Source organism: Stigmatopora nigra, chromosome 18 (assembly GCF_051989575.1).
Source record: "Stigmatopora nigra isolate UIUO_SnigA chromosome 18, RoL_Snig_1.1, whole genome shotgun sequence".
Lineage (NCBI taxonomy): Eukaryota > Metazoa > Chordata > Actinopteri > Syngnathiformes > Syngnathidae > Stigmatopora > Stigmatopora nigra.
Window position 1 is genome coordinate 8613823 of NC_135525.1, and position 26455 is coordinate 8640277.

Below are 26455 nucleotides of genomic sequence, written 5' to 3' on the forward strand. Positions count from 1 at the left end.
AATCTGTTATTATCTCTGTCTCTTTTTGGACCCCTAAATGTGCCTACCTCATTGCTGCTCAATCAGAAAATGCACTTTTGTTGACTGTGTAAAAATGTGATGAGAATGTTAAAATGAAACGTTGAATATTTCATGTAAACAAAGGGCACGTCTCTTTGAAGAGTGCGTTTGCGTCCCCACGCCACAGGAGGGCGGTGTTGGCATCATCACATAGCTACAAAGAAGACGCTCGTTGCTGTGATTGGTTGGAATCTCCTTCAAGTACTTGGCGTACATTTCAAACTCGTAACGAAAACATGATCTTGTGATATTAACATCAACTGCTTTTGTAATTTTCTTCAAAATATGTTTGACTTTTGTTAGCATCGCTGGCATCTTCTTAAAGGCTCAGGTTGTGTCTGGTAAGTAATTGATCAGCTTTTTAATTCGTTACCTGTCAGTGACTAAAAAGTTTGTATAAAGTAGCAAATACTGCATTATTTTATTGGTCACACTTATAAAGTTTCATTGTTTTGTTTTTTAACGTCAGTTATGTATGTATTTTTGAATGTTGCCGTCACACAGGAACAAGGGATGATCGATTAGTACGTTTAACTCATAAATCTGATGGATCGAAAGATTCAGCAAGCAACATGTTTCAATATCAGTATTTGTCTTAACAAAAACAAATCTATTTCTATTTTGTACATCTTAAATGGATTGTGCTTCAATTTTCTCCAAATCATACACATGCATAGACGTAATAGTCAACTGACAACGAATTGTGATATTTCTTACAATAATTGCAATGTTCATCCACAGGCTGCCATCACTTGAAGAGAAGAATCTGCCATTAGATCCTTTTTTTTTTGGCATCTCAAAGCTACAAAAAGAGATTCACTATGGCTTATTTGCCAATAGCGTCGTCTTCACCGGATTTTGAAAGTCCAGAGAGAGATGAAATGAGAGGAAACATACCTGTGGGAGGAAATCCATCCGATGAAAAGCAATATTTATATGACGAATTCTTCCCAGATATTACCCTCCTTGAACTTACAAGTGACCAGACTATGGATAATTCACCCCTCCCAAATACAATTTACACAACGCCTTTTTCTGCAAGGACCACTATGTCCCCCAGGATAGAAATGAACAAAACCAACTTCAACCAAGCTCGCAACTTAAATACAAGTGCTTCTATTCCATGGTTAGAAAATGAAAGCTTACCAGAAATAACCAACTCATTTAATTCCACTGTAAATATATCTACTTCTAAAATTGAATTAAGCCACAATTTACATATGGCACCTTCTGAATCTAATTTAGATTGTCTAGCAACTTTAACTCTTGGTTCTGCTGACAAATCATCCACATTTTCCCCTGAAACTGCATCCCCAATGACCCGCCCTGAAAATGAAGAAAATACTCTCCCCACATTGACTGAGAAAGGTCCTACTTTGGAGATCGAACCTACAGAACAGGCTAGCCTACTACTTGAGAGTACATCTGAGGTGAAACCCAGCGATACGACCCCCCTCAACCTCACCCTTTCAACCGAAACTAAATTAACTGATTCTCACCATAGCAGTTTTGATACAAAACTTTCCTCCCAGCCCAATGGAACACCATTGGAAAACACTTTTAGTGTCAGTCACCAACAGTCCTCCAGCACTTTATCCATATCACAACACAGCTCCGGTGACAGCCGCCACCACACTTTTGATGCAAAACCTCATTGCAAGTGTAAGAAAACAATTTGTTGTGGCAGTCACTACAACACATATGAGGCTGAAAGTTCCCGTAGCTCAGAAACAACATCAGAAACCATTTCAAGTCATCGTCACCACAATACTTTTGATGCAGTTCCACCCTACGATAATATAGGATCCGTGTCAGAAAGCTGCTCTGACAGTCAACATAAAACCTTGGAAGCTCAATCGTCTTGCCAGTTAAATGGAACAAAACTTTTGTCAAAAAGCATTTCTAATGACAGTCACCACAATACCTTTAACTATAATAATACTTCCTCCCCCATTGGAACCATAAAACCAGAAAGCCATTTAGGTAACTGTCATAACAACACTTTTGATGCAAATCCTCCATCCAATAATGCTTCATCCATTTCAGAACATAGTTCCAACAATATTCACCACAAAACTATTGAAACTGAGCCTCCTTCAGGGTCTAGTGGGACAACAATGATTTTGGATACTGATTCTAGTAACTGTCTCCAAAAAACCTTGGATACAAATCTTCCCCCTCAGTTGAATAATTTAACTATGTCAGAAATCAAGGACTCTTTCAAAACTAACCCTCCCACTCAGAATAATGGAACAATAACCATGTCAGACAGCTGTTCAAATGACAGTCAACTAAACGCCCTCGATACAAAATCCAATGGTACAATGATAGTGTCAAAAAGCTGTCCAGGTGACAGTGACCATACGACTTCTGGCTCAAAATGTCCTAAATCCAATGGTACAATAAACATGTCTGGAAGCCTTTTGACTGAAAACCACCATAGCACATTTGATGCCAAGCCTCCTCAAGACATTGGAAGCATAAACAAGTTGGAAAGCCAATCAAATGAGCAAAACAATGTTGCTGCTAAAGCGCTTCAAGGCTCTATTGTCATTTCAGAAAGCAGTTTTGGTAACAGTCATCCACAAACCATCGAAGAAATTCATCCCAAGACCAATAGTGCAATAGTTATGTCAGAAAGTCACTCATGTGACCCTCATCACAGTTCTACTGATGGCATAATAACATTACCAGAAAGTGATTGTCACCAAAATAACCTTGACGCTAAACCTTCTACGTCCATTGCCACAATACCAATGTCAGACACCCCTTCTCTTGATAGTCACCCTAAAATCTTTGACACTGATTTAAAGACGTCGACCCTTCAAGGAACGTTAGAGGTGGATCTCAACCAGGAGTCGACGTCCAAGGCTGTTCAGTGTGAGCCCAAGGATCATTTGCAATCACTGGTTTGTGATGAGAGCATTCATACTATTGGCAAAAGACTTGTTTTTGATGACTCTGTAGATATAGGACAGAATCTAATGGCATCAACACCAGTGACTCTTGGTAAAATGGAAGGTTTTGTTGCCAAGCCAGGCCAGGGACAATTGAAGGCAGCTCTCAAAAAATTTGGAGTTGCTGCCAGTAAGACAGAAGCAGAAGTTCAGGCACCAAACGCCATTGCATCTAACGTGGCAACTAAGAAGATATTGTTTGAACCAGTTACTAAAGCATCTTTGCCAAACTTGAAAGCCACGTCATTGCTGCCAAAGTTTAAGCCGACAGCGTCTCTACCAGGACGAAGCGGGGTGGCAGCATCCGGCGTGCCCTTGATGAAACGAAATTTGCCAATTCGCAAACCTACGGAGGTAATTAAAAACATTTATTACTTATAAATTGCACAAGTTTTAACTCTAGAAACAAAATCCACTCAAAATATGTTTTCATTAAAAACTGAGAAAAGACTTTAGTCAAATCTGAAGTTAAAATAATCATTTTCACTTGTCTTTTTTTGTCCTTTTCAGGGTTTGACAGTGTCCAGCTCATATAACCTGCGACCCTCAACTGCAGGTTAGAAAAAAATCAATTCTCATTTATTTATGACACTTGACAATTTCATGATCAACTAAAATTTCCCAATCTGTTGACACCAGCATCCAGGCTGCCAAAATGTGGAATGGAAAGGCTAAGAGGAAGACTACCATTATTGGGTGGGGTTCCTCCATCAAGAAGCAACCCTCCTATTTCCTCAACTTCTAATGAAATACGTAAGTATGAATATATTTTCCACAAAAACCATAGACTCTCATTGGTTCTTCTATATGCTGGCTAGACATAAGTGACATTGTTAGTTTATTACTATTTTGAGCAAAAAGAAAGTGTAAACAAGCAAATTGTTTTAATGGTTTGTCCTTTGTTTACCTTTTATGATGTCTAATGTCTTTTTGCCCCTTTTAGAGTCTAATACTCCTGTCAACTCTCAAAAAAGGAAAAGTGAATTAAGTAAGGATGCACAATCAATAGTGAAGAGGCCAAAAATAGGTAAAGATGGAGGAGGATCCATACCTTGTGCAGAAAATTACCCCATGGTTGCTATATGTACTATTCCTTGTTTTTTTTCTTTTAGATGTCTCAACATCATCCAGGCCCACCGTAAGTAGTGCTAATGGTGCTCTTGCCAAAACTAAAAGCCTAAAATTCCCAATGCCGCGTCAAGGATCTCAGCTGGCTAAAGCACCAGGTAAGTTACTTTAGTGAAATACATAAGTGATGCCTGCAATATGAAGATCATTCATAAGTTTTTCATTTTATTCCTCAGCAACACAAGTCATCCCCGCCAAGCGACAAGATGAAGATGAAGCTTTTTTACTGAGTTTGCTTCCTCGCATGAAAAAAATTAAACAAGAAAAGAAGCACCTTTTGAGAAGCCGCTTTTTGAAAGCATTGAATGATGCTGAGTGATGATTTGAACTTTTATCTTTTAAGCAAACTTTGTCTGCTGTTAGAGTTAATAAAGCATTTTTTTGCCAGATAGATTGCCAGATTTATTCCTGTGGATATTTATAAATACTTTTCAAATATGAAGAATCTGATATCCACATCCTTTGGATTATTTAAAAGCAAAATAAAAAGACTTGCTAGAACTTTGTGTGTCACTTTTTTCTGGAACATTTAGTTTATTTTTCACAACTGAAAGATGTATTTGAATAAAACTTGATCAACATTGCAAAAGATAAAGATGATCCACATATTAAATGATTTAAAATAAGTACAATAGTATACATACACATTCTATATTGTCTATTTAATTGGATTTCGTTTAATTAGTGTTCACCTCTACTTAAAAATGGGAGATAATGAGTTAGATCAACCACATGCAACACTTGGTTTATTAGTACTATCCTTAAACATGATCAGTTGAGTGATGAGGATGGAAATGTCAATTTATATATCATAGGTCGATAGGAGGCGCTGTAGTACGGGAGTGAACCAAAGAGCCAAGCACAGTTAATAACACTTCCTTTACCGGTACATTGATCGACAAGGGGATCTCGCACGTTTCCACTGTGAATTCCAAATAGCAAAACTGGATTTTATCACAACCCAAACTAGACAGGCATCTTACAGAGTTCAATTCACAAGGACGTAGGTAAGTTAAGAGTGGAAAAATGACCATCGTTTCGCTGATGACTTAGTTGATCTCTCTTAAAAATTCTGGAGGCCTGTTTAGCTTAGCACTAGCCTCCCCACACGTTATGTTGATGCAATGTCAATACAAAATAAGATCAACGTTTACCATTAAAAGCTTTATTTCTTTCGCATGATCTATCATATTCCACATCCAGTATCACTATTTATATCTTTTTGAAAACGCAAAATGTTAGATCCTGAGTTTTATCTATGTTATTCCAACATACTGTTATGCAATTATATGTAATTTATACATATAAAATAAAGAGATCGCCGAGTGGGTTTTATTAATACCACATATGTTTTGGATCTGTATTTATAAACTGATGTGACTAAGTGATGCACTAAATTTAAACCTAATTGAAGAGGGGATCATTAAGAATCACCTAATTTAATCATTAAGACAGAAAAGCAGCAAAAAACGAGCAAAAGTGGGCGGGGCCGCCTCATTTAAAACATATCCTATCATAAAACACTGTTTGTCCATGTTTATCATTTTACCCAAAATGCATTACATAATAGCCTAACTTATCTTCTGACAGATGCTGATATTTGGATTCTTTCTGTTTTATTTTTTTGCAGATTGAGCCCTTTCTACAGCAATGTCTCGTTTTTTCGCCAAGGGATCTGACAGTGAGTCAGAAGAGTCCTCATCTGCCGATGAGATCACTCCAAAAGCACCCGGGACCACACTCAAGCAGTAAGTGCAATTACTGCATCACCTCATGGTTGCATTCAAATCTGTCCTGACCTCACAACCCTGGTTCGATTCCACAGGCAGCTGCTGCTCAGCGATGACGAAGAGGACACCAAGCGTGTCGTGCGCAGTGCCAAAGACAAAAGGTTACCCACTTTTAATCAAGCGAAAAATCGCAACACGAACTAACATTGCTTCTTGAATCCTTTCCCCTGCGATGTAGATTCGAAGAGTTAACCAATCTCATCAAGACTATCCGCAACGCCATGAAAATCCGCGACATGGCCAAGTGCTTGGAGGAGTTTGAGCAGTTGTGTCGAGCTTTCCTCAAAAGCAAGAATATAGTGGACAGGGAGGGAGTTCCACCTTTCTATATTCGTCTTCTAGCAGATCTGGAAGACTACCTCAACCAGGTCAGCTCTTAACTTTGACATTTTCTCCATTTCCCTTCAATTTATGGTATGTTTTCAAATATTTAAGCTTTGGGAGGACAAAGAGGGCAAGAAGAAAATGAATAAGAACAACGCCAAAGCTCTAAGTACACTACGCCAGAAGATTCGCAAGTACAACCGGGATTACGAGACAGAAATCACTGCCTATAAGGAGGTAGTTAAATAAAACATTCCCTTTTAAACATGACAGTCATTGGATGATCCGTATGACCTTGTAATAACTTCATCCTATCACTTTTGCCTCTAAGAATCCTCAAGAGTCTGCAGATGAAGAAGAAGAGAAGGGCCCTGATGAGTCAGGTAGGCTCACTTTGAGTTTGTTTGTTTCCATTATTGACCTCATGGACCATTGGACATCAAATATTATCACTCTTCAAAATCTAATACAACACATGCATGGGTTTGCTTGTCAGGATCTTCCTCTGAGAGTGACGATGATGATGATGGTGGTGTGCCGGCTAAATCCTTCTTGAAGAAAAAGCCAGATGCCACAATGGAGGCCAGCAAGTTCCTCAAGTCCGCCAAAGGGTCTGGGGTAAGGCGGGAAAAGAGAAGGACACTTAGTTGGGGACTTTTCTATTTCTACGTTTCAAACCACGTGTCAAAGTGGCGGCCCGGGGGCCAAATCTGGCCCCCGCTTCATTTTGTGCAGTCCAAAAAAGTAAATCATGGGTGCCGACTTTCTGGCATGAATAAAAATCTAAATATTATATCTGAAACGGTCCGACCCACATGAAACCTAGTTGAAATTAATGCAGCCCGGGAACCAACCCGAGTCTGACATCCTTGTTTTAAACACTTTGTCAGGTGCCTTTACTAACTCGGGTCGTTCTTTTGCCAGGACGAGTCATCTTCCAGCGACGACGACGATGACGAAGACTGGAGCTCTGACACCGTGGACACTGGAAGTGAGAGCTCGGATGAAGGAGAGGGCAAGAGTGCATCCCTTGCCATGGTTTTCCTGAAAAAGTCAGTACCCTACACAATGTTCCCTCTAAGCTGCGCCAAATTTGATGGTACCTGTCAGGCATTGCCTCTCACACTCTGTCACGATGCAATTAGGGCCCTGGGACCCGAGAAGGGCTCCGAAAAGGGGAAGAAGAAGAAGATAAAGAAGAAAGAGAAGCTGGAAGAGGAGGCTGAGGAAGAAGGAGCCGAGGAAGCAGAGGCAGGCTGGGAGAAGGTGAAGGGAGGTGTCCCCCTCGTCAAGGTAGCGTCATTTTTTTTAAATTTTTTTTGTACAAGCACGTTATGGGATATTTGAAAAACAATATACATCACATGTTGTCTGATTTCAATCATCAGGATAAGCCCAAGATGTTTGCAAAGGGCACTGAGATCAACACGCCTGTGGTGGTGAAGAAACTTCATGAAATTCTACAAGCTCGAGGCAAAAAGGGCACTGACCGGTCGGTATTCACTTTGTACACAAAATACAATCAAAGTAGATCCAGCCAAGTGTACAAAAAAATACATTGAAATACTGATAGACAATGAATCATTCTTATATATTTTAGGGTTACATTCTTTTTAAACTCTGTTGGGTTTGTTCAATATTGAATGCTAACTGCTCTTTGTTAGGACTGGTCAAATTGAGCTGCTCGATGCCCTCATCAACATCGCTTCAGAGCACAATTTGGGGGAGGGCGTCTATATTAAAATCAAGTTCCACATCATTGCATCGCTGTACGACTACAATCCCGACATGTCAGCTTTCATGAAGGTATGACGATATATTTCAGCTGGAGGGACATATCCAGTTATGTTTTTGTTTGATTGGGTTTTTTTGTTTTGTTCATTCAGCCCGATATGTGGAGGAAGTGTCTGGGTTGCATTGATGAGTTACTGGACATTTTGTTTGCCAACAAAGACATGTTTATCGGGGAGAACATTGCAGAAGACAGTGAGAACTTGCTCATCTCAGATCAGGTTTGATTTCTTTCATAGTCAGTCCAATTTTTTTCCTTCCATGAGCCCATTTTCTTTAAAATTTGAAAAATAATTAACAATTGATAACAACCTGAAAAAATAGTACATACTGTTGCTTTTAAAAAAGGATTAAAAGAATAAAGTTAAACATTTCAGCATTTCAAAGCTGTATTCTTTACGTGGACTTTTTCCTCACTTGTTTTCAGCCTTTTAGAGTTCGTGGCTGTATTTTAACTCTGGTAGAGCGCATGGATGAAGAGTTTACCAAGATTATGCAAAACACAGATCCTCATTCACAAGGTGAGTGCAAAGTTAACAATATAAAAAAAAAAAGTGTGCAAAAAGCTCCAGCTCATCCTTCAACCTCTCCCGGTAGAATACGTGGATAATCTGAAAGACGAAGAACGTGTTTGTGGCATCATGGACCGTCTCCTCAACTACTTGGAAGACAGAGGCACCACGGATGAGTTTTGTCGCATCTATTTGCTCAGAATCCTGCACACATACTACAAGTTTGACTACAAGGCTCATCGCCGCAGTCTGGGCATCCAAGCAGAAACCAAGGTCCCCAAATATATTAGCCATCTATCAACATCAATGGCATAACTGAGTTAAAAAGTACTAAAGATTCCTTCTACTTGTTTAGTCCCAGAAGGACCAGGAAGAGAGCGAAGGCGAGGACAGCGCCATCATCATGGACCGCCTGTGCAAGTACATATACGCCAAAGATCGCACTGACCGCATCCGTACTTGCGCCATCCTCTGCCACATCTACCACCACGCGCTCCACTCGCGCTGGTACCAGGCCCGTGACCTTATGCTGATGAGCCACCTGCAGGACAATATCCAGCATGCTGACCCGCCAGTGCAGGTAGGCACCAAGAGATGAGAAATATGTCAGAAAAATTGTTACAATGTATTTTATTGTTTAATTTCTGCACCACAAGTTCGTTTTGTGTCCTGCCTTATGGAAGCTATGGTTTGTTGAGTCAAATTATTAAATAACAATGATGTTACATTTGCTTTCTTGTCTTTTAGATATTATATAACAGAACCATGGTCCAATTGGGAATCTGCGCTTTCCGTCAAGGCATGATCAAAGATGCCCACAATGCCTTGCTGGATATCCAGTCTTCGGGCCGTGCTAAGGAGCTCCTGGGACAGGGTTTGCTCATGAGGAACATGCAGGAGAGGAATGCGGAACAGGAAAAAATTGAGAAAAGAAGACAAGTTAGTACAAATGCAATATCTCCTCCTTAATAGGGTGTCCATCTCTAATGACCAATTGTGCTTGCACATCACAGGTTCCCTTCCACATGCATGTCAACCTTGAGTTGTTGGAGTGTGTTTACCTGGTGTCAGCCATGCTCTTGGAGATCCCTTATATGGCTGCCCATGAGTTTGATGCCCGTCGGCGCATGATTAGCAAGCAGTTCCACCATCAGCTGCGCGTAGGAGAGAGGCAGCCACTACTTGGTGATGAACGAATTTCTGGCTGACATTGGCAGTCAATCACTTTACTCCTTTTTGTTAAATATCCTTGTTTTTTGCGTCCCAGGACCCCCAGAGAGCATGCGCGAGCATGTAGTGGCGGCCAGTAAGGCAATGAAGATGGGCGACTGGCGCACCTGCCACTCCTTCATCATTAACGAGAAGATGAACAGTAAAGTTTGGGACTTGTTTCCCGAGACCCAGCGAGTGCGAGAAATGCTCGTCAGGTTGTTGTTGTTTTTTTTACCTTTTTAAATATTTTTAGAACAATCTGCATAAAAAGGTCGTGTTGTTCGCTTGGTAATCGTGCAATCTGTTGACTTTGTGTAGAAAAATCCAAGAGGAGTCGCTGAGGACGTACCTATTTACATACAGCAGTGTGTACGACTCAATTAGGTCAGTTTGCTCATGAATGTAACCTGTTTTTTTAGAGATTCAGAAACACTGAATTTAGTTTGTTTTTCTCAGCATGGCGACTTTGTGCGAGATGTTCGAGTTGGATATTGCCACTGTGCACAGCATCATCAGCAAAATGATCATAAATGAGGAGCTCATGGTAACATTTTATCCTCTCCTTACATTGGGAAAAGGTTCATTTTTAGGTGGGGAGTTTTATGACTGTTGCCATACTTCTCTGCTTGTAGGCTTCTTTGGACCAGCCCACACAGACGGTGGTGATGCACCGCACAGAGCCCACTTCCCTGCAGAACATGGCCCTGCAGTTGGCGGAGAAATTAGGCAGCTTAGTGGAAAACAACGAGCGTGTCTTCGACTTGAAGCAGGGCGTCTATGGTGGCTACTTCAATAGAGGTCAGTTTAACTTGGTTTTAATGGTTGTGTTTGAGTAGAACTGCTCTGGTAATTGGTTGAATCTCGTGTTACAGATCAGAAAGGTGGCTATCAACAGAAACAGTCTTACCAGAGAGGTATGTTTTGCAAACGTGTTATGTTTGTCTTTGTGGGTTTTTTCCGTCCGAATTATTCACAATTACGTCTTAAACAGACGGTGGCAAGGGCGGTTACCAGTCCAAACAAGGTGGCTACCAGCGAGGCTACAGGAATCAGAACCAAGGCAACTATTGATATTGGAAAAGTTACATTCCACAAGATTTGTCACCAATCAGAAGAAAAAATATTAAACATTAGTTAATATTCTCTTGCCTTTTTATTTTGAGGGTCTGAATTCATTAGGTCATACAACAATGCATGGTATCCATTTATATTGTTTGGTGGTATACTGAAAAAACTTGACGAAATATAATACAATTCATTTGCCGTAAAAATTAATCGTATTTGCAACTTTTAATGGGTTTTCTTATGGAGAAAAATAAAGAGCGTGTCAAAAAAATAACACCAGCATATTCCAATTATTGTATTTTGGTACATCTCCTTAGCTGATTACATTTTTTTATCTCGTTTGTGCAGTTTATATTGATAAAAAAATGTGAAATGTACAAACGTAGTGTTGCATGTAGAATATTTTTCTGTTATTAAATGAAATTATGTTATTTGTTAACCTCAAAACTAAAAGTAAAAAATGTAAAACTTGTTCTTTTGCTGTTGCATATGTAATTAATAAGTATTGAGTTTTCCAAGGTAACTTTCATCTTTAGTGACGTCCTGTATGCCACTTCTAAGCTCTGAATCCAAGTCTCCTGTGCAGCTCCTGTTTGAGTAGGTCTCTCTCTTTGCGGATGCCCTTAAGCACAGTCTGGTTCTCCTGGGCCCGTCTCACCAGGTAGGGCAAGGTATCGTCCACGGAACCATAGGGTACCGACTTGTACACGGCGTAACCTTCCTTGGCTGTGGAGGAAAGAAAAGTGACTTTTTACGACAACCGATTTCCACTGAATGAAGACACTGTTACGGCATTTTTATCTCACCCAGGGTGAGGGACACATGATCACACATCCCCAGAAGCTGACCAAAACACACAGATCCTCTTGCTTTGTCAATACCCATATCCTCCACCCTGATGGTGATAAAGTGAGAACTGTATCACACTGGTAGAAAACAAGGTGAGTTGTAATAGAAAGACAAGACCACTATTGAATTAGTATACAAATTCCCCCTTTTGTACGTTTCAATAACAATGCCATCTCACCATTTGGCCGCCCGCCTCACAGAATCTTCATTGTGTGTGGCGACAATGATCCTATAGCGTTCCGGGTCCTTGGCGACCAGTCTTAGCATCACCTCCAGCAAACTATTATAACTGTACAAGTCATAAAATGCATTACAGTAATCCATTGAATATCGCGGTTAATCTAAACCAGACATGTCCGCGATAACATAAAGTAGATTACCCCCATTATTACTACCACAATACATGTTTGCGCGCCTATATCTGATAAAGGATCTCAATGACATAATATACAAATATAAGCTTCCGAATGAATGTCTATACTTGTCATTTGTGTCTTCCCAGCAGTTTTGGACGGGGTCTGGGCGACATTCCTTCCCCGCTAGCTTCCTCTCTTTATCCATGTAGGCCCCTCGCACCAGCTTAACCCCCAGACAGAATCCTTCTTCCTGGGACTGACGAATCGACTCCATAAGGTGCGCCCTGGTCTCCTGAGAGCAGTTTTTTAAAATGCAAAACATTCACATTTTTGCTAGTGTTGATAACATGATATCGTGATTACATAAAGAACAACTATTGACCAATACATGGCATGAAGGGATCCCAAAATATATAAGTTTACACTTTATTTCCTTTTGGAAAGTGTGTTTTTACCTTCAGATAACACTGATATGTGTACCAGATCCAGGCTCCATCTTTGTTAAACTTCTTCATCATTGCCATGGTAACAAGGCACAGGGCGGGGTTCATGTAGGTGTATTCCGCATCGACTAAGACCCGCACTTTGTTTACGCTAGACTAAAGGATACAGATAAGATAAATGTTTTATATTATATATAGCATAAAATCAAACACACATAGAGACCATGCATGGTACCTCAGCAATACTATTGAGTCGCTGCAGGCTACAGTGCAAGTGCGCTGCCTCACTTTCCTCTAAACCAGGAAACTTCACATCCTTGCCATCCATAGCTTGGACCAATAGGTCTAAGTCATAGGTTTGTTTGGAGATAACCTTGGTGAGTTTGACCTTCATAGACAGCACAAATGACACAATGTTGAGTTTACTGCAACAAAAATGACTAAGTTGAAGTATTTCTAATTGCACTTACGCAGAGTTCAGGGCTGAGTAAAGCCGTAACCTTCAGTTGCATCATGGGGTTTTTGCTCCAAGAGTTGCTGTGCGACATCCGTACACATTCCAACATGGCATCCATGTTCTCGTTATATCTCTTCTCGCTGCAGGAGAAAATGATTGACGTCAGCTTGTAAAAGTTAAATGCAAATCATTTATTTTTCTATGATGGTAGCTTCTTCTCCAAAGATGTGTACTCCTGACCCTGTGCTCTCCCCTAGATCCTCTTCAATGGGAACTGCCAGCATGGGCCTCAGTCCCAACATGCTCATCTTCTCCATGGACTCAGAGATCTCCTTCTCGTCTTCACCGGCCACAAATTGAGCGTACACCGTCGTTCTCATCAGAGAGGAGAAAATGCACTTTCCCAGGATGCTGCGCGTCACTGACATCAGCTGCAGAGAGTGAACAGGTCTTTTAAAGTTTTTATTTAGTTTAAATTAGGACAATTGGTGATGATCCTGCAAGTGTCATCCCAGAAAAAGCTCAGGACTACACATTGTAAACACTTTATGTTGATTTTAATAACAATTTTGATAGTTTTCTTGATCAGTACTGGACTTAAATAGTGCTTTAGACAAGGTTATGCATAAAAGAAGTTAGTGTTGGTACAAAACTGCAAAGGCAGCTGTTACAGTTAAAAATTAATAGAAAACAATTAAATATCTTGAGGAGTAGGATTTTAATGTTCAAAATTGTGATATATATAATATACAGTATACAATATACATATACATATATAGTAATAATAAGTCAATCAAGTTCACACTACAACACCAGAGATTCTTTTTTTGTGTTATAGTCTGGAAGAAAAAGAAATCATATTTTGTAGCTCACCTTGTCACAATTGTTGACCAATGTAGGAAAGGAGCAGAATCGGAAGACCGCCAAGGCACGAAACAACTCCCTAAGATTCTTTACCCGAAATGCGCTGGGATCCTCGAAGGCCAAAGAAGTGGCGAGGACATTTGACGGCTTGTCAGCAGCAGAGGCATGAACATCTTGCACCGTTCTGGTGGAGGCTGTGGACATGAGCCTCGTGGAGAGCAGGTGGAGGCGCGAGGAACACAGACGAGGGTAGGTCATCATCTTCTCTCTGTGGTGTTCTCAGGTGGAACCCAGAATTCTTTTTTTTTTAGGTGTGTGGTAACTTTACTGCGCATGCGAGTTTAAGGAAGGTTGGTGGTCTAGGCAAACTGGTTCTATCACAAAAACAAATCTTTTATATTTAGTATCACTATTTAGCCTTGGAGCTCCTTACTTCTGGTTCATGAGTAGTTGATCAGCTGGAAAAATTTAACAATTTGCTTTTGTATAAAACTAACTAAAATAAGGTAATCTTTCCGACAAGCCACTGGTTAATCAGTGACTGTGTAAATTAGAGTCAACAACCAAGTTGACCCTTGGCATCAACCTAAAAAAGTGTACCCTAGGGAACATTAGCTCAAGATAGAAGGGAGAATGATGACGGGAAAAAAGTCGATTTTTATTGCATTTCCTTAAGACTGGGATCATAAATCATTTTTCTATTCTAATGAATAACTTTAGTTAGACCTCTCAATCAAGACGTATAGGCTATTTTTTAGGAGCAAAAGATTAGATTCAAGAAAATTCTGCTGACTGACATTTTGTCATTCCCAAAGTTGTTAAATTAGGGCAGGTGTTACATAAATGTAGCATTTTTTTTGTTCCATGGACGAGTGAGAAGCTAAATTTCAAGGTTAATTGTCAACATATGATTTAGGTTGGTTTACATATTGAGAAGGTGTCAACTCAAATGTGTGGAAGATAGCCAATCAGTGTCTACAGGAAATTATTAACCCTGCTGCCGTGTCATGTATGGGATGTTGCTTACTCAATATTGGATTGGATAACTTTATTCCAGCAAGACCATGTGAATTTTTATTAAGCAACCAATTCTGAATAGACAGCAACATTGATACTAGCTTTTATTATTCTATCACATTGCAGCAAAGTTACATGACAATATTTGTGTTTTGGCCTGAAATGATCTTTTTTTTTCTATTTTTAAAAGATAGCCCTTGCACTCATGTCCAGGAAAGACTGTTGGGCGTGGGTGTGCTGGTGTCTGTATAGGTGTCGGAGGGGGAAGGTCAGGGATGGGTGAGGGTCCTGATGTATCCGAAGCGGGTAGGAGGAAAATGCTGGGTAAATGGCTGGGGTGGGAGGTGGGATGGGGTGGTTTGGCTCCAATTGGGGGAGCAGGGTGGGGTGGTGCAGCATCACGTCTGTGCGGTAGGGTCCGCCAGGGAACTGTGGGATGGTGCCTAGCTCCATGGAGGTGTAGGAGGAAGGTGTGTTGCTAAGGGGTTGGGGGTGAGGAGTAGAGGGGAAGCAAGAGGAGGATTGGAAGGGAATGCAGGAAGAGGGGAGGGGGAAAGCGGTGGAGTGGTTGGGGGCTTGTGCTGGCTGGGGGAGGTTGGAATGGTGAAGGGTTTGGTTGGGGAAGGACAAGTTCTGCACGGGTGGTGGGAAGGCAAAGGGTGCCTGTGGAGGACCCGTGTGAGGTTGGGGATCAGGATTCGGATAAATGAAAGCTTCTGAAGTTTGGTCAGTGGGGGAATCGTGGCAACCGGAAAGGTCATCGTCTCTCGTCATGAGCAGGGACATCTGGTCCTTGGGCTGACATTGAGGGAAAGGGCTTTCTGGTTCCTGGTTGGACAGCTTTAAGTTGTGATAGGTTGGTGAGGACGTAGAAGACGGTGGTGGAGTGGGGAAGGTGAAAGCGCTCTGTTGCATTGATGGTGAGTTAGTTGGGGAGGTGACAGACAGGATGGGGGAAGAAGAGTGGATGGCAGGGTAGTCCATGGATGTGTCTGGTGGGTTTGAGGAGAATGTGGAGGGCTCAGCCAGAGGAGCGAAGGAAGGCGAGTTGGTCTCACATGCAGGGAAGGTTGAGGGGAATGTGGCCTCACTCAGGGAGCCAGAACTGTGGAGAGAGCACCACCAGTGAGATATACATGTTTATGGCAATCACCAATTGGTGATTGGGAAGAGTTGCAGGGCAACCTAAATTTTACCTTTCAATAAGAGTATCTGTGCACTCGCTTTCAGTTGTTTCTTGCATCCCAGCACTTATAGTGAGACTGATGTCAGGAATCTGGGCGGCCATAAAAGCCTGACCGAGCTCTAGAGGCTCTTCTGGGACGACGAGATTGTTCTGAAAGGGGCTCTCCTCGGATGTAAACCTACATGAGGGTTCAGTAGGCAGACGGTGCAGAGATGCTAAGGCCAGGGCCTGCAAGTGGGCTCCGGTCATCTCGGGAATGGGAAGGCTCTGGGTAGAGTCGCACGGATTGCAGTTTTCTGGAAGGGCCATAAAGAGTCATCAGTTACAAACATCTTTACTAGAAAATACTTTTAGTACACACTGACCTGTAGTGACCGTGTCTGCCATGTCAGCCAGTTTCCTCTTCTGTCTCGCATCCCGTTGTCTATAGAAGAGTAAATCAAACATTATGGTCCAAAGCAGTTCACGTGCAATGAATAAAAGCCTTGAGTGTGAATTACTTTTTGCTATTCATGCCTTCCTCACGGAATCCTTTGGCAAAAGGATTGGAGTTGATCTTCAACTCTGTGATCTGCAATCCAGAAAAATACATGGATCAAGTTTAAGAAGTGGTTTATAAAACAGTCCTAAGACACTGGTGCTAGTATATTCGATGAAAAGTACCCTGTTGTTCTGGTAGGCGGTGACTGTGACAAACTGGGTCTCTGGGAATACAAAAGAGTGCTGCCCCCCACCCCAACTCAACATGTCTCTCGCCTCAATGACATGCACTCTGGGCTGGTAGCGATGCAATGAGTGGAGAATGATCTAGAATGTCAAAGTAGAAAAACAAAGACATGACATTTGAGATCCCACACTTACCAACATATATATGCAAGTTCCCTGATTAGTCTGATGTCATCCGTTTGTGCAAAACTTACATGTCCTCGTGCATCCAGGGTATTGTTGGTGAGCTTGGCGTAGTGAAAGGAGATGGTACGACTCTGCCAATGAGCGCCAGTGGCTGGGGAATCTGGGTGGATGAACACACGGTCCGGTAGCCTGGCTTCCGCAGCGCCCACCGCTTGCCATCCGCCTCCTTGGAAGCGATAACGGGAGTTGTCCATTGGGATTATGTCCAGAAGGAGTATATAACGCAATGCTGGGTTCAAGCCGGACAGCTTTAATTTTATTCCAGGAAACATCCGTCTAAGGGAGGGCGAAGGGAAATAAGTTGTTATAGATTCAGGTTAGATTAGATTAAGGGTTGGTCTAACAAAAGTAAGTCATTGGTTGGATTTCCTCCTCTCACCTGCCCTTTTTGGTGATGATCATTTCCGTTCCCACCGAGCTAAATTGTTTCCACAAGGAAGAGTTTTCCAGGTCAATCTTTACATCATCTTTTTCCACTTGGGTCGCCTGCTCGCCAAGGTGGACGGGCAGGGGTGCCGCAAGCCTGGTGTGTGGCAGAGGTTTAGCCACAACATCACACGTGGACGGGAAGCGTGGCAGGTGGGGTGCTGGATCTCGATCTTGGGAAACTGTGGAGAAATGTTGGGGATGAGCTCGGATTGATGAAAAATACTACTTCTTGTCTCTCAACCTGGCGAGTTGTGAGGATGTGAATACTCTTACCTCTATAGAAGCGGTCTCCCAGACATTGAGGTCCCAGAGCCAAACTGGGATACACGTCCACTCCAAGCATTGTGATCTTCACCTGGGGAAAAGTAGTAGTGGTACTTTTCCCCACTCTTTCAGTCCTTTTACAAATTCTTCTCTCTTTGGTGGCGTGCCAATCTGCTTGAAAGCAAGTCTTCTGACAAATGCCTTCAGCCTGATGGCATTGTGTTATATAGGTGTTTGGCTGCTTACACACATAGGCCAAATGGCCACATTTCACACCAAGCTTTTTGACACCTTACATGGATTCTAGCTCTAACATAACATGACGTGACATGATTCATCTTATAATAATCAACAGATGTTTCTTGCTGTTTGCAACTCCATATAAAAGTCTGTATTCAATTTTAAGTGTTTGTGTCAGTCTGGTCATTCTTTCTTTAAAAGTCGTCATTGTGAAAGAATTCCATTCTATGAGAAATGTTTATTAGAAAAGTTGCATGAGGTAACATACATTTTTATTACAAATATATTGCAAGTATGATAGATATGTTTAATCCAAATTTCAATTATTATAGCTACCCCTGTGCAAAATGGGTCATAAAATGCTGGTTTTGGTTAAATTCCATTTGTCTTCTCTTCCCAAGTCACATTTCTTTGGACTGCAATGCTTTGAAAACCTATTTCCTATATTTAAAGTATTTCCAAGTTCAAAGTATTCATATTTGTGGTTGAGTTGGGAAAAGAGAAGACAGGTGAAGAAGGAAAACAGAGTTTACAAGCAGATCCCCTGGAGCTGACTGATGGCCTGATGACATGTTTCTTCCTCTCAGCAGTGTGTCTGTTTAGTCCTCAGCGGGGAGTCTTGGATCTTGCAAAGAGAGGAAACCAATTGGGCAGGTGTCTGCAATTTGGCCTTCTAAAAAACAGTGGCAAAAAGTGGACTGCATAGATGTTTAAAGGCTGAAAAGGTAAGCATTGTAGACTTTTTTGTCTCAGATATTTATCATTTTGAGTGACGTAGTACTCTAATATTTGATCAAATTTTATAATGCAGTTTTATATATAACTTTGGCTATAATCAATATATAAAGTCTCAACAGCCATTATGTAATGCCAACATATATTACAATAAGTGACAGCCTGTGCAAATATTTTTGTGAAGGAAAGTAGAAATTATCTTACAAATGTGGCATTCTTAACTAACTAAAAAATGAATGAATGATAGCGAGGACATATGTTCTACCAATTAAAGTGTCTGTTTGAACCAACATTGTGTTTAGTTAGTCTAGTTAGTAAGTACTGTAGTTTTAAATGTAATAATCATTGGTTGCAGTCCTTTTATTAATGCATTGCCACTAAATTAATCCACTCATATAGTTTACGGCAAAACATGGCATGATAAATGACCAATGTTAAAAAAAAAAAGAGTTAAATCCAGAAAACAAATCTTGTTTCTATGTGCACCTGTGACAACTGGAGTCAAATAACAGAAGAGGAGATGTTATTGTAGTTGTTGTTTTCTTTCTCCATTTGTTAGCTCTAAAAGTGAGTGGAAGTCCCTCCTATTAATGTTAAACTACTAAGTGCAAGTCAACCTTAATAATTAGACAACTTTCCTTTGGTGTTTTTAAATTATATTTGCATATTTTAAATATAATACCTTGCATCAAACATGCAACAAAATCTTACTATATGTACCCTATTAACAACTAGGGCCATGTAAGTGTTATGAGGGTAAATGTTTTTCTAGTTGTTGTTTTCTTTACCCATTTGCGCATGTCTAAAAAGTCAGTGGGGGTTGAGAGTGTGTGTGAGAGTGTGTGTGTGTGTTTGGTTGTCATCAGTGCCTCCCATTCATTCTTTAGCTGACAGGTGGGGTGAATAACAGCTAATAATTAGGGGTGCAAGTCACCATGTTGTCTTAATGCAGCTTGTACAGGAACAGAGGAGAGGGGGAGTTACATTGCATTAAGAATTTGCACTCCCCTCCTCCTTAACATGCATGTGCTAAGTAGTTTAAAGTGGTCTTTGTTTGGTTAATGTGGTCTCAGGATCGTTTTACACGCTGACATACCGGCCCAGTCAACAAGGATTGAGCCCTCCATCATGCAAATGTAACCGGACACACTGCTAAACACTTTGTTATTGACCTTAAATGATTAAAATGGATGTTTGTTTCATTTAAAAATATAGGTCAAAAGGTCAAATCTGTGAAAAGTTGGTCCATTCCTCATCTTTTTCAACTCAGGTAAGTTTTTGGCCTGATTTCCACTTGTAAACAATAAAGTACACTTGTTACTTTGGATAGAACATATACAAATGTTTATTTTTACCATGATGTACATTTTGTCTTATTAACAGGTACACCAAATACTTAAATGGCGACATTTAGGAGATTGCAGGGCACTTTGACCACCAGCACCATGGGGTCTTTGGACTTGTCGCTGAAGGCTTTTCGGATAAGATCAACCGCCTGTTGATGAGTGACGCCTTGCAGCGACGTGCCGTCCACGCTCACCACCTCGAATCCGGCCTGGAAAAAAAGTGAGTGTCAAGCGGTTGCTACGCTTATTTGGCTCGCGGTCATGCGTTACCTTGAGCACGTCACAGGTCGAGGCAGCTCCTCCGGGAAAGATCTTCTCCACCTTCACCACTGGCTGGACTTTGGACTCTATTCCGCCGGATATGCTGATGCCTGTTACCCCAAAGACGTTCACCATGAATACTCGCCCTTAGACTGAATGGATCGGATTTGCTCACCCAAAGTAAACAGGGAGTAAACCAAGAAATGCATAAAAATCCATATAAAGTGATTCTGAACAGCACGAAATCAACAGAACGTTCAAAATCTGCTTGACTCAGCACAACTAGGAAGTCACCCAGATATCCATCAATTTGGTACAACTCAAAATGGCTCAAAACTACAGAAAATAATCCAGAATTAATAGAAATTGATCTGGAATTGCCCAAAAAATAACAGTAAATGATCCAAATGATTGACTTTCATGAAAGCATTCTTAGCAATTTCTTCAGAAATGGCATTTTGTAGATAAAAAAAAAAAACTTTACTATAGCCAAGCACTCGCCTAACGACTGCTTGGTTTTGGAGATGTTGACCGTCCGGAGTTGATACTCTGGCGGTGAGTGACCGCCATTCAGACGTTCCGAATGCGAGTGCTTCTCAAGGAACGTGGAACTTTCGCCACTGACGTCCGGGTCGCCAGCAAGCAGCCAGTTAGGCTCCGGGATCACTTCAGGTGCGTGTTTATGCTCATCCGGGAATCGATAATCGTCCACTGGAATGTCGAGCAACGGCGTAACATGGGCGGCGGGGCGACGCCTCCTCTGCCTCGATGCCTGCGGCCCAGAAAGACTGAGCTTCTCCAGTGTATCCACTAGATGACTCTGCTTTTCCACCAAGGTGGCGCTGTGCAGCTCGAAGCCTCCTTGTAAATCTGATGTAACGACATAGCAGCAATTAAGCCAAATCCTATTGTAAAGATTATTATTATTATTTTTTTTTGGGGGATTCTGGATTATTATCCACCATCAAACAAGAAGGAACCTGAGGTCGGCGCCACCAACCTGGTATAGGCGTGATGAGGCGACGTTTTGGCGCTCGGCCCGATGCAGGAGAGCGAAGAGGCGGAGTTCGGACTGGCACGAAAGAAACTGGTAAGGTTGGTGACCGTATGCTTGTGTATGCCATGTTACACACCCGAGCGGTATTTGAGGATGTCATAGGCCTCCACCTCCACTGCTTCGACGGTGCTGTTGAATTCTTGAAGGTGGGCGGGAGGAAGAAGCATTCTGTGGGGAAGCATAGGCTTTGTTTTACATCCCAAAAAGTACAGAACACTAAAACAAAATTAAGGACATTGAAAAAAAATCAAAGTATTTGACCCCAAAAAAGCTCCAACCCATAGTTTACTCTTAGCCTTTTTGCTGTTTGTAGCATTGAAAATCTTTTAATGCTCAGCTTGTTGTATTACTTTACACAATGGAGATTATGCCAACAAAAATGTTAATCCCATTTTGGACGCCATTGATGACTGGATTTAATTCACTTAAAATCTTGTGGTCAAAAATATAGAATGGAGCAAACATTTTATTAATGCACACGATATTTTATCCCAAGAATTAAGGTTTACCTGTATTTAAATGCAATTAACAATCTGCAATTTCATATTTTTATGAATTAATTTTTCATCACTTTAGCAATACAACCAGCCACCTTTTTTTTAAATTTTAGTACACATTGTTGATTGATGACATCTTACCTAACCTCTCTTAGCAGCAGCAGTTTTTCAGGCCTGTCCAGCACAGCCAACAGGGTGCATATTAACGTCTCCACACTCCTTTCTTGCACATACTAAAGATAAAAAACAATTGACATCACTTGCCATCCTCATTATTATTCTTGCAAAACATCCAAAACAACTTTGACCTCAGTGATACAATCCTACCGTCCGACAGGCCTTCATAACCGCTTCCGTCTCCTCCTCTGTTAACAGACGCTGGGCCAATTCCTCCACGGCTCGCAGTGTGTCCTCCGGAAACGTCACAACCATCGGAACTCCGCCAAGACTCAAACGTGGGTGAGTTTGCCTTTCTAAAAGTTTTTTTTTTATGACAACATATGTCAGAACGGTGATAGGCAGCTCTATGTGGCAAAAATATTCATTTGCAGTGTATTTGTGATGATGATGCACCAATTTTGTGGGTCTCCAAACTGTAGCACGCGGGCCAATTGTGGTCTACTGCCTGATATTTATCAGCCCAGGGTAAATTATGAAAATACCATTGATTATGGCCTACTTTCTGACTAAATGAACCATAATAACAGTGCTATCATGCTAAAATCGATTTAGGAGACTAACTGTATAATTTTAGTATTGACTTTCAAATACATAATATACATATATATACATTAGGGCTGTACGATATGACCAAATATAGTGAAAGGATCTCACATTAGCATGGTGGGCGTACCTATCTTTTCAGTCGATAGCGACTTGGCGAGCCCCTTGGAGTCCCTCCTCTTGCGAGCGCCCCCAAAAAGCAAGTTAACCAACGTCTTGGAGCGTTGAAGTGCACTCTTCTCTCCCGAGTTTTTCTCCACTTTCTGCTTTTTGGCCTTCTTCTGACTGATTTCTGCATAAGTGTTAGTACGCAATTATGTCAAAATACACAGAAAATGTTTATGGACAACAAAGGTCGCACACCTGCAATGGTGACCTGGCTCTGCGAACGACTAATGCGTCGACTCGGTCTACTGAGAGCCAGAAGCACCGCCGTCTTGCGGGATTCCCTCTTGGGACCGCCTTCGTTCTCGTCTTCATCCCGTCGGATGACTGTGTCACGTAGCAGTGTGGTGGCCCCTCGGCTACGGGTGGTGTCCGTCTGGATGGCGGCTTCGCTGCGATCGGACTCGAACCTGGTGTGAAAAAGATGGAATTATCATCTTGAGGGTGGGGATACAGCGAGGAAGGCTGACTGCCACCGCTGGTCGTCCGTGGAGATGCAGACGTCCACCATGTCGCAGGCAAACTGTAGACTCGGAGGGAACATGACTTGAGATAGGCCGCTGAGAGAACTGACCGGTGTCTCGGAGGATAGCGAAGACGCTGATGAATTGGACTCGGAGCCCAGTGAGGAAGATTTCTGACCCCCGTTGGCCACTGAGAGAGAAATTAACTCCAATGTATCTCTGGTTCTTTTTTTTCCAAAATTTTTAATTTCTAATTTATTATTTTGAGTCAACATTGTGATACATACACTTGTTGAGCCATCGGTACTCCGCTACCATCTCCTTATAAGCAGGATAACGTCCAGCCTCCTGTTGGGGGGGAAGTACACAGTATGTAAATAGTATTAAACTTTGACGGCATCTCTACTATAGTATTTGATCCGAAGTAACGCTCTAAGGAAGACGCTGCACTTTCGTCGGCACCCGATCCTCGTGCCCCGATCAATAATGCACAAGGTCCGGCTATTTTCTTCAACATGGAGAAACCCAAGCTCAACAAGCGAAGAGGAATATTACAACTGCGTGCCAGCTGTCACACAGACACACAAAAACACACTTATGTTCCGTACTGCTTATCCTCAAGAGTTGTGGGGGTGCTGGAGCCTATCCCAAGGCCCAAATAGACGAAAAACCAATAATAGACATAAATTGAGCATTTTTTCCACTCACCTTAATGGTGAGCATGACATGTGTGTGGCTCTTCAGCACCTCCACGGCGTTACTGTGACTTATATCCTCGAAGCTGATCCCGTTGGCAGCCAAGATCTGGTCGCCCATTTTGATCCCATTTTGTTCTGCCAGGCCACCAGGGTCCAACCTGAGACGTTAAGGAGTCAGCGCCACACGAGAGGAGGACACACGTCCACTTTTCAGGAGGACACAGACTTGGAGACGTAGATGCCTAAACCGAATTCCTTCCCGCCTCGAATGTTGAAACCCAGGCAGTAGTCGTCGGATGTTGTGTAGAGGTGGATGATCCTGCGAAGGGCGCTTGCTGAGCTGGCGTCTGAAGGCGTACGCCCGCTTTCCTCCACAACCATGCGCCTGTGTATCAAATCCACCCTAGAAGACCCCCCCAAAAACGGTTGGTAAATATATTTAAACACTATCAGTCACTACTTTCAATACTACTGTCATGATTCTAAGTTTGACTTCGACTGTTGGCAAGATAATTTTCAGAATGTTAAGCTTCTTTTCCATGTTTGTTGCTATTTTTCAGGCTTAACCTTGAACACCTTTGGTGCCATCATTTGAGAAAAGGACAGTGAAAATGGCAAAGATCATCTCAACGCACTCAATATACTCCCACCACTGCTTACCAGGTGGTCTTCTCTTTAGAATAGCGTATCCCGGGCACCTTGCCCACCCGCCTCACTACCATTCTCAGCCGGTTATTTCCCGTCAGAACCTTGACAGCGCTGCTCATGGTGATGCTTTCCAGGCTGACGCCATTCACTTCCACCAGCTTGTCACCCACCAGCAAGCCAGCTTCCTCTACGCACACCAACACAATTCAAAAGGGTCCAGCCAGGATGACATTTGGCAATCCCACCTGCCGTGCTGTCGTCTTCCACCTTGCTGACGAAAATGCTCAAGCCGTGCTCCGACCCACCACGCACGCTGAAGCCCAGTTTGCCGTCCTGGCTTTTGTCAACTGTGATGGTGTGGAGGTCCTCGCTGTCATCCCCACCTGGAAAAAATACAGTATGTATGACCAAACACTTTTTCATTCTTTTTTCCCCACAAACATGATAAATATGTTTTTATGCTGACACTGAAAATCAATTTAGAGAAGTGGGCTCCAAACTACGCCCTGTAGGCCAACTCCGGCCAGCTTCCCCATTTTTAGTCTTTATTGGCCAGCAGCAAAAGGCCTGCAGGAGAACCTTAAATTCAGCTTACATTGCATTTCTTAACTTTAACATTAAATAAAGGTATAGTCACTTAAATAGCACTTCTCCATTAGTTGAGGGGTCAAAACCTTAAAGAATTTTGAAACAAATGTAGGAAATTGTATAAATATAACCAACTAACTTTATTGAATTACAATTATATCCATTTTAACTTGAGAATTGGATTTTGAGACATAAAGAACAAATATAAGTGGAATTATTTGAGGTTGGCCCTTGCTTCTTTGGATTTTTTTGGGAGAAAGTGGCCCTTAGAGGAAAAAAAAGTTAGAACACCCTATTTTAGAGACTTACCGTCTACTGGCGAGTTAATAAGAATGACTCGGCCCATGGGTGAGGAAGATCGAATTCCTCTCCGCCATCGCTGCTCTTTCTTGCGTGCAATGTTGCGTGCAGCCGAGTGAGACTTGCCGTGTGTGCCGCCGGCCATGTCAGATGAATGAGCCATGGAGCCTTCCGCCACTGTCCTCACTCAGGCGGTCATGTCTGCAGTGGTGCAGAGCGGTAATTGGAAGGAAATACCTGATGCAAAGTTAAGATGATACTTGTCGCACAATGTGCTAGCCCACATGTCTTTATGTCTGCAATTTAATAGCTTGCTGTTTTGGTCAGACCTAGTCACATGTCCAGCCACAATTACCCATGAGAGGGAAAAAAATGTGATTTTCATTTTTTGCTTCTAGTTTAATACTAATTTCTGCAGGTCTACACTTAAACTTGTTTTACAGCTTACTTTTTCTTCCATGTTTTGTACATCTACTAGGGTACTCCAATGGAATAAAGGATTATCTGGCCCTATGGAGCTTAGGATGGATAGCCAAGTGGTCACATGCTCCATTCCCATGGTTACAAACCTCTTAACTGTGACATCACTTTAAGGGCTTCCCCAGATCCGTGGACGGCAAAAAAAGGTAAACTTTCCCGATTAGCCGACAAACAAAAACTACACAATGCACATGCATATTTATACTAAGTTATCACACATCCCTGACATGCACACAGAAATCTAGCCTAATAGTTCTATTAAATTGAACATCTTACCGTGCATTTTCAGTTGAAGTTTATTCATAAAGTAGCTTACGTCCATCGGTCCATAGTAGACAATCCAAAGAGTCAGGAAATTGTTAACCTGGTCATAATGTACTAAAACGTTTTTGAGTTTAAAATTAAAGAATTCATTTCAGCTATTTGGCAGCAAATGTATCATTTTGAGCCAAATGGGTCGACTACCTGGCCAGGTTCAACACAAGTCCCGCCCCTGCTGCACAACTATTGGTTGGGCTTTTGTAGCGAGAGATAATTTGATTGGCCAGAAAATGCATGCAAACACCTGCCAAATAAACTTAGAAAAAAAGTTCTACTGTTCTATTAAATCTTTGTAAAAAAAAAAGGTAGATGTTTC

At 41.8% G+C, this 26455-nt stretch overlaps 5 protein-coding genes across 5 annotated transcripts; 2 read left to right on the plus strand and 3 right to left on the minus strand.

The window, feature by feature from the left end:
* The first annotated feature begins 233 nt into the window (after positions 1-233).
* LOC144212056 (uncharacterized) lies at positions 234-4646 on the plus strand. The gene is made up of 7 exons (XM_077739671.1): positions 234-401; positions 802-3371; positions 3528-3573; positions 3657-3770; positions 3961-4044; positions 4130-4243; positions 4322-4646. The coding sequence occupies exons 2-7, from the start codon at positions 882-884 to the stop codon at positions 4462-4464; spliced, it is 2991 nt and encodes a 996-aa protein (XP_077595797.1). The 5' UTR covers positions 234-401; positions 802-881; the 3' UTR covers positions 4465-4646.
* A 354-nt stretch (positions 4647-5000) lies between these two features.
* eif3c (eukaryotic translation initiation factor 3, subunit C) lies at positions 5001-10914 on the plus strand. Its single transcript, XM_077739114.1, has 23 exons — positions 5001-5152; positions 5776-5893; positions 5971-6036; positions 6114-6303; positions 6371-6496; positions 6591-6642; positions 6756-6877; positions 7184-7311; positions 7405-7552; positions 7648-7751; positions 7924-8065; positions 8146-8271; positions 8478-8571; positions 8648-8835; positions 8918-9142; positions 9310-9501; positions 9576-9747; positions 9830-9989; positions 10093-10158; positions 10231-10318; positions 10407-10572; positions 10647-10688; positions 10766-10914. Exons 2-23 carry the CDS (start codon positions 5796-5798, stop codon positions 10843-10845), a joined length of 2775 nt encoding a protein of 924 aa, XP_077595240.1. The 5' UTR covers positions 5001-5152; positions 5776-5795; the 3' UTR covers positions 10846-10914.
* Positions 10909-14284, minus strand: prodh2 (proline dehydrogenase 2). Its single transcript, XM_077739115.1, has 9 exons — positions 13818-14284; positions 13185-13375; positions 12958-13084; positions 12723-12875; positions 12500-12643; positions 12170-12336; positions 11867-11977; positions 11646-11734; positions 10909-11565 (listed from the first exon to the last, which is right to left on the minus strand). The coding sequence occupies exons 1-9, from the start codon at positions 14067-14069 to the stop codon at positions 11396-11398; spliced, it is 1404 nt and encodes a 467-aa protein (XP_077595241.1). The 5' UTR covers positions 14070-14284; the 3' UTR covers positions 10909-11395.
* Positions 14285-15008: 724 nt separating this feature from the next.
* Positions 15009-17695, minus strand: tbx6 (T-box transcription factor 6). Its single transcript, XM_077739556.1, has 8 exons — positions 17626-17695; positions 17303-17522; positions 16932-17199; positions 16675-16818; positions 16512-16582; positions 16377-16435; positions 16022-16307; positions 15009-15930 (listed from the first exon to the last, which is right to left on the minus strand). The coding sequence occupies exons 1-8, from the start codon at positions 17693-17695 to the stop codon at positions 15009-15011; spliced, it is 2040 nt and encodes a 679-aa protein (XP_077595682.1).
* A 2220-nt stretch (positions 17696-19915) lies between these two features.
* LOC144212104 (PDZ domain-containing protein 7-like) lies at positions 19916-26037 on the minus strand. The gene is made up of 16 exons (XM_077739741.1): positions 25348-26037; positions 24696-24833; positions 24463-24637; positions 24029-24205; positions 23813-23960; positions 23392-23452; positions 23117-23294; positions 22839-23050; positions 22606-22767; positions 22080-22225; positions 21894-21985; positions 21332-21423; positions 21199-21270; positions 20700-21068; positions 20208-20308; positions 19916-20146 (listed from the first exon to the last, which is right to left on the minus strand). Exons 1-16 carry the CDS (start codon positions 25499-25501, stop codon positions 19988-19990), a joined length of 2436 nt encoding a protein of 811 aa, XP_077595867.1. The 5' UTR covers positions 25502-26037; the 3' UTR covers positions 19916-19987.
* Positions 26038-26455: the final 418 nt, after the last annotated feature.

Coding starts and splice junctions, on each gene's coding strand:
- tbx6 (XM_077739556.1), bottom strand. CDS start 17,695: ATGCTTGGAGTGGACGTGTATCCCAGTTTGGCTCTGGGACCTCAATGT. Junction 16,819..16,931: donor CCCTGGATGCACGAGGACAT/GTAAGTTTTGCA, acceptor TTGACATTCTAG/ATCATTCTCCACTCATTGCA. Junction 15,931..16,021: donor ACAGATACTCTTATTGAAAG/GTAAAATTTAGG, acceptor CTCTCTCCACAG/TTCTGGCTCCCTGAGTGAGG.
- eif3c (XM_077739114.1), top strand. CDS start 5,796: ATGTCTCGTTTTTTCGCCAAGGGATCTGACAGTGAGTCAGAAGAGTCC. Junction 6,037..6,113: donor CGCAGTGCCAAAGACAAAAG/GTTACCCACTTT, acceptor CCTGCGATGTAG/ATTCGAAGAGTTAACCAATC. Junction 7,312..7,404: donor GCCATGGTTTTCCTGAAAAA/GTCAGTACCCTA, acceptor CGATGCAATTAG/GGCCCTGGGACCCGAGAAGG.
- LOC144212104 (XM_077739741.1), bottom strand. CDS start 25,501: ATGGCTCATTCATCTGACATGGCCGGCGGCACACACGGCAAGTCTCAC. Junction 23,961..24,028: donor TTAGGCATCTACGTCTCCAA/GTCTGTGTCCTC, acceptor TTAACGTCTCAG/GTTGGACCCTGGTGGCCTGG. Junction 22,768..22,838: donor GAGCCAGGTCACCATTGCAG/GTGTGCGACCTT, acceptor ACACTTATGCAG/AAATCAGTCAGAAGAAGGCC.
- LOC144212056 (XM_077739671.1), top strand. CDS start 882: ATGGCTTATTTGCCAATAGCGTCGTCTTCACCGGATTTTGAAAGTCCA. Junction 3,771..3,960: donor CTCAACTTCTAATGAAATAC/GTAAGTATGAAT, acceptor TGCCCCTTTTAG/AGTCTAATACTCCTGTCAAC. Junction 4,244..4,321: donor TCAGCTGGCTAAAGCACCAG/GTAAGTTACTTT, acceptor TTTATTCCTCAG/CAACACAAGTCATCCCCGCC.
- prodh2 (XM_077739115.1), bottom strand. CDS start 14,069: ATGATGACCTACCCTCGTCTGTGTTCCTCGCGCCTCCACCTGCTCTCC. Junction 13,376..13,817: donor TGGTCAACAATTGTGACAAG/GTGAGCTACAAA, acceptor CACTCTCTGCAG/CTGATGTCAGTGACGCGCAG. Junction 12,644..12,722: donor GACTCAATAGTATTGCTGAG/GTACCATGCATG, acceptor TGTATCCTTTAG/TCTAGCGTAAACAAAGTGCG.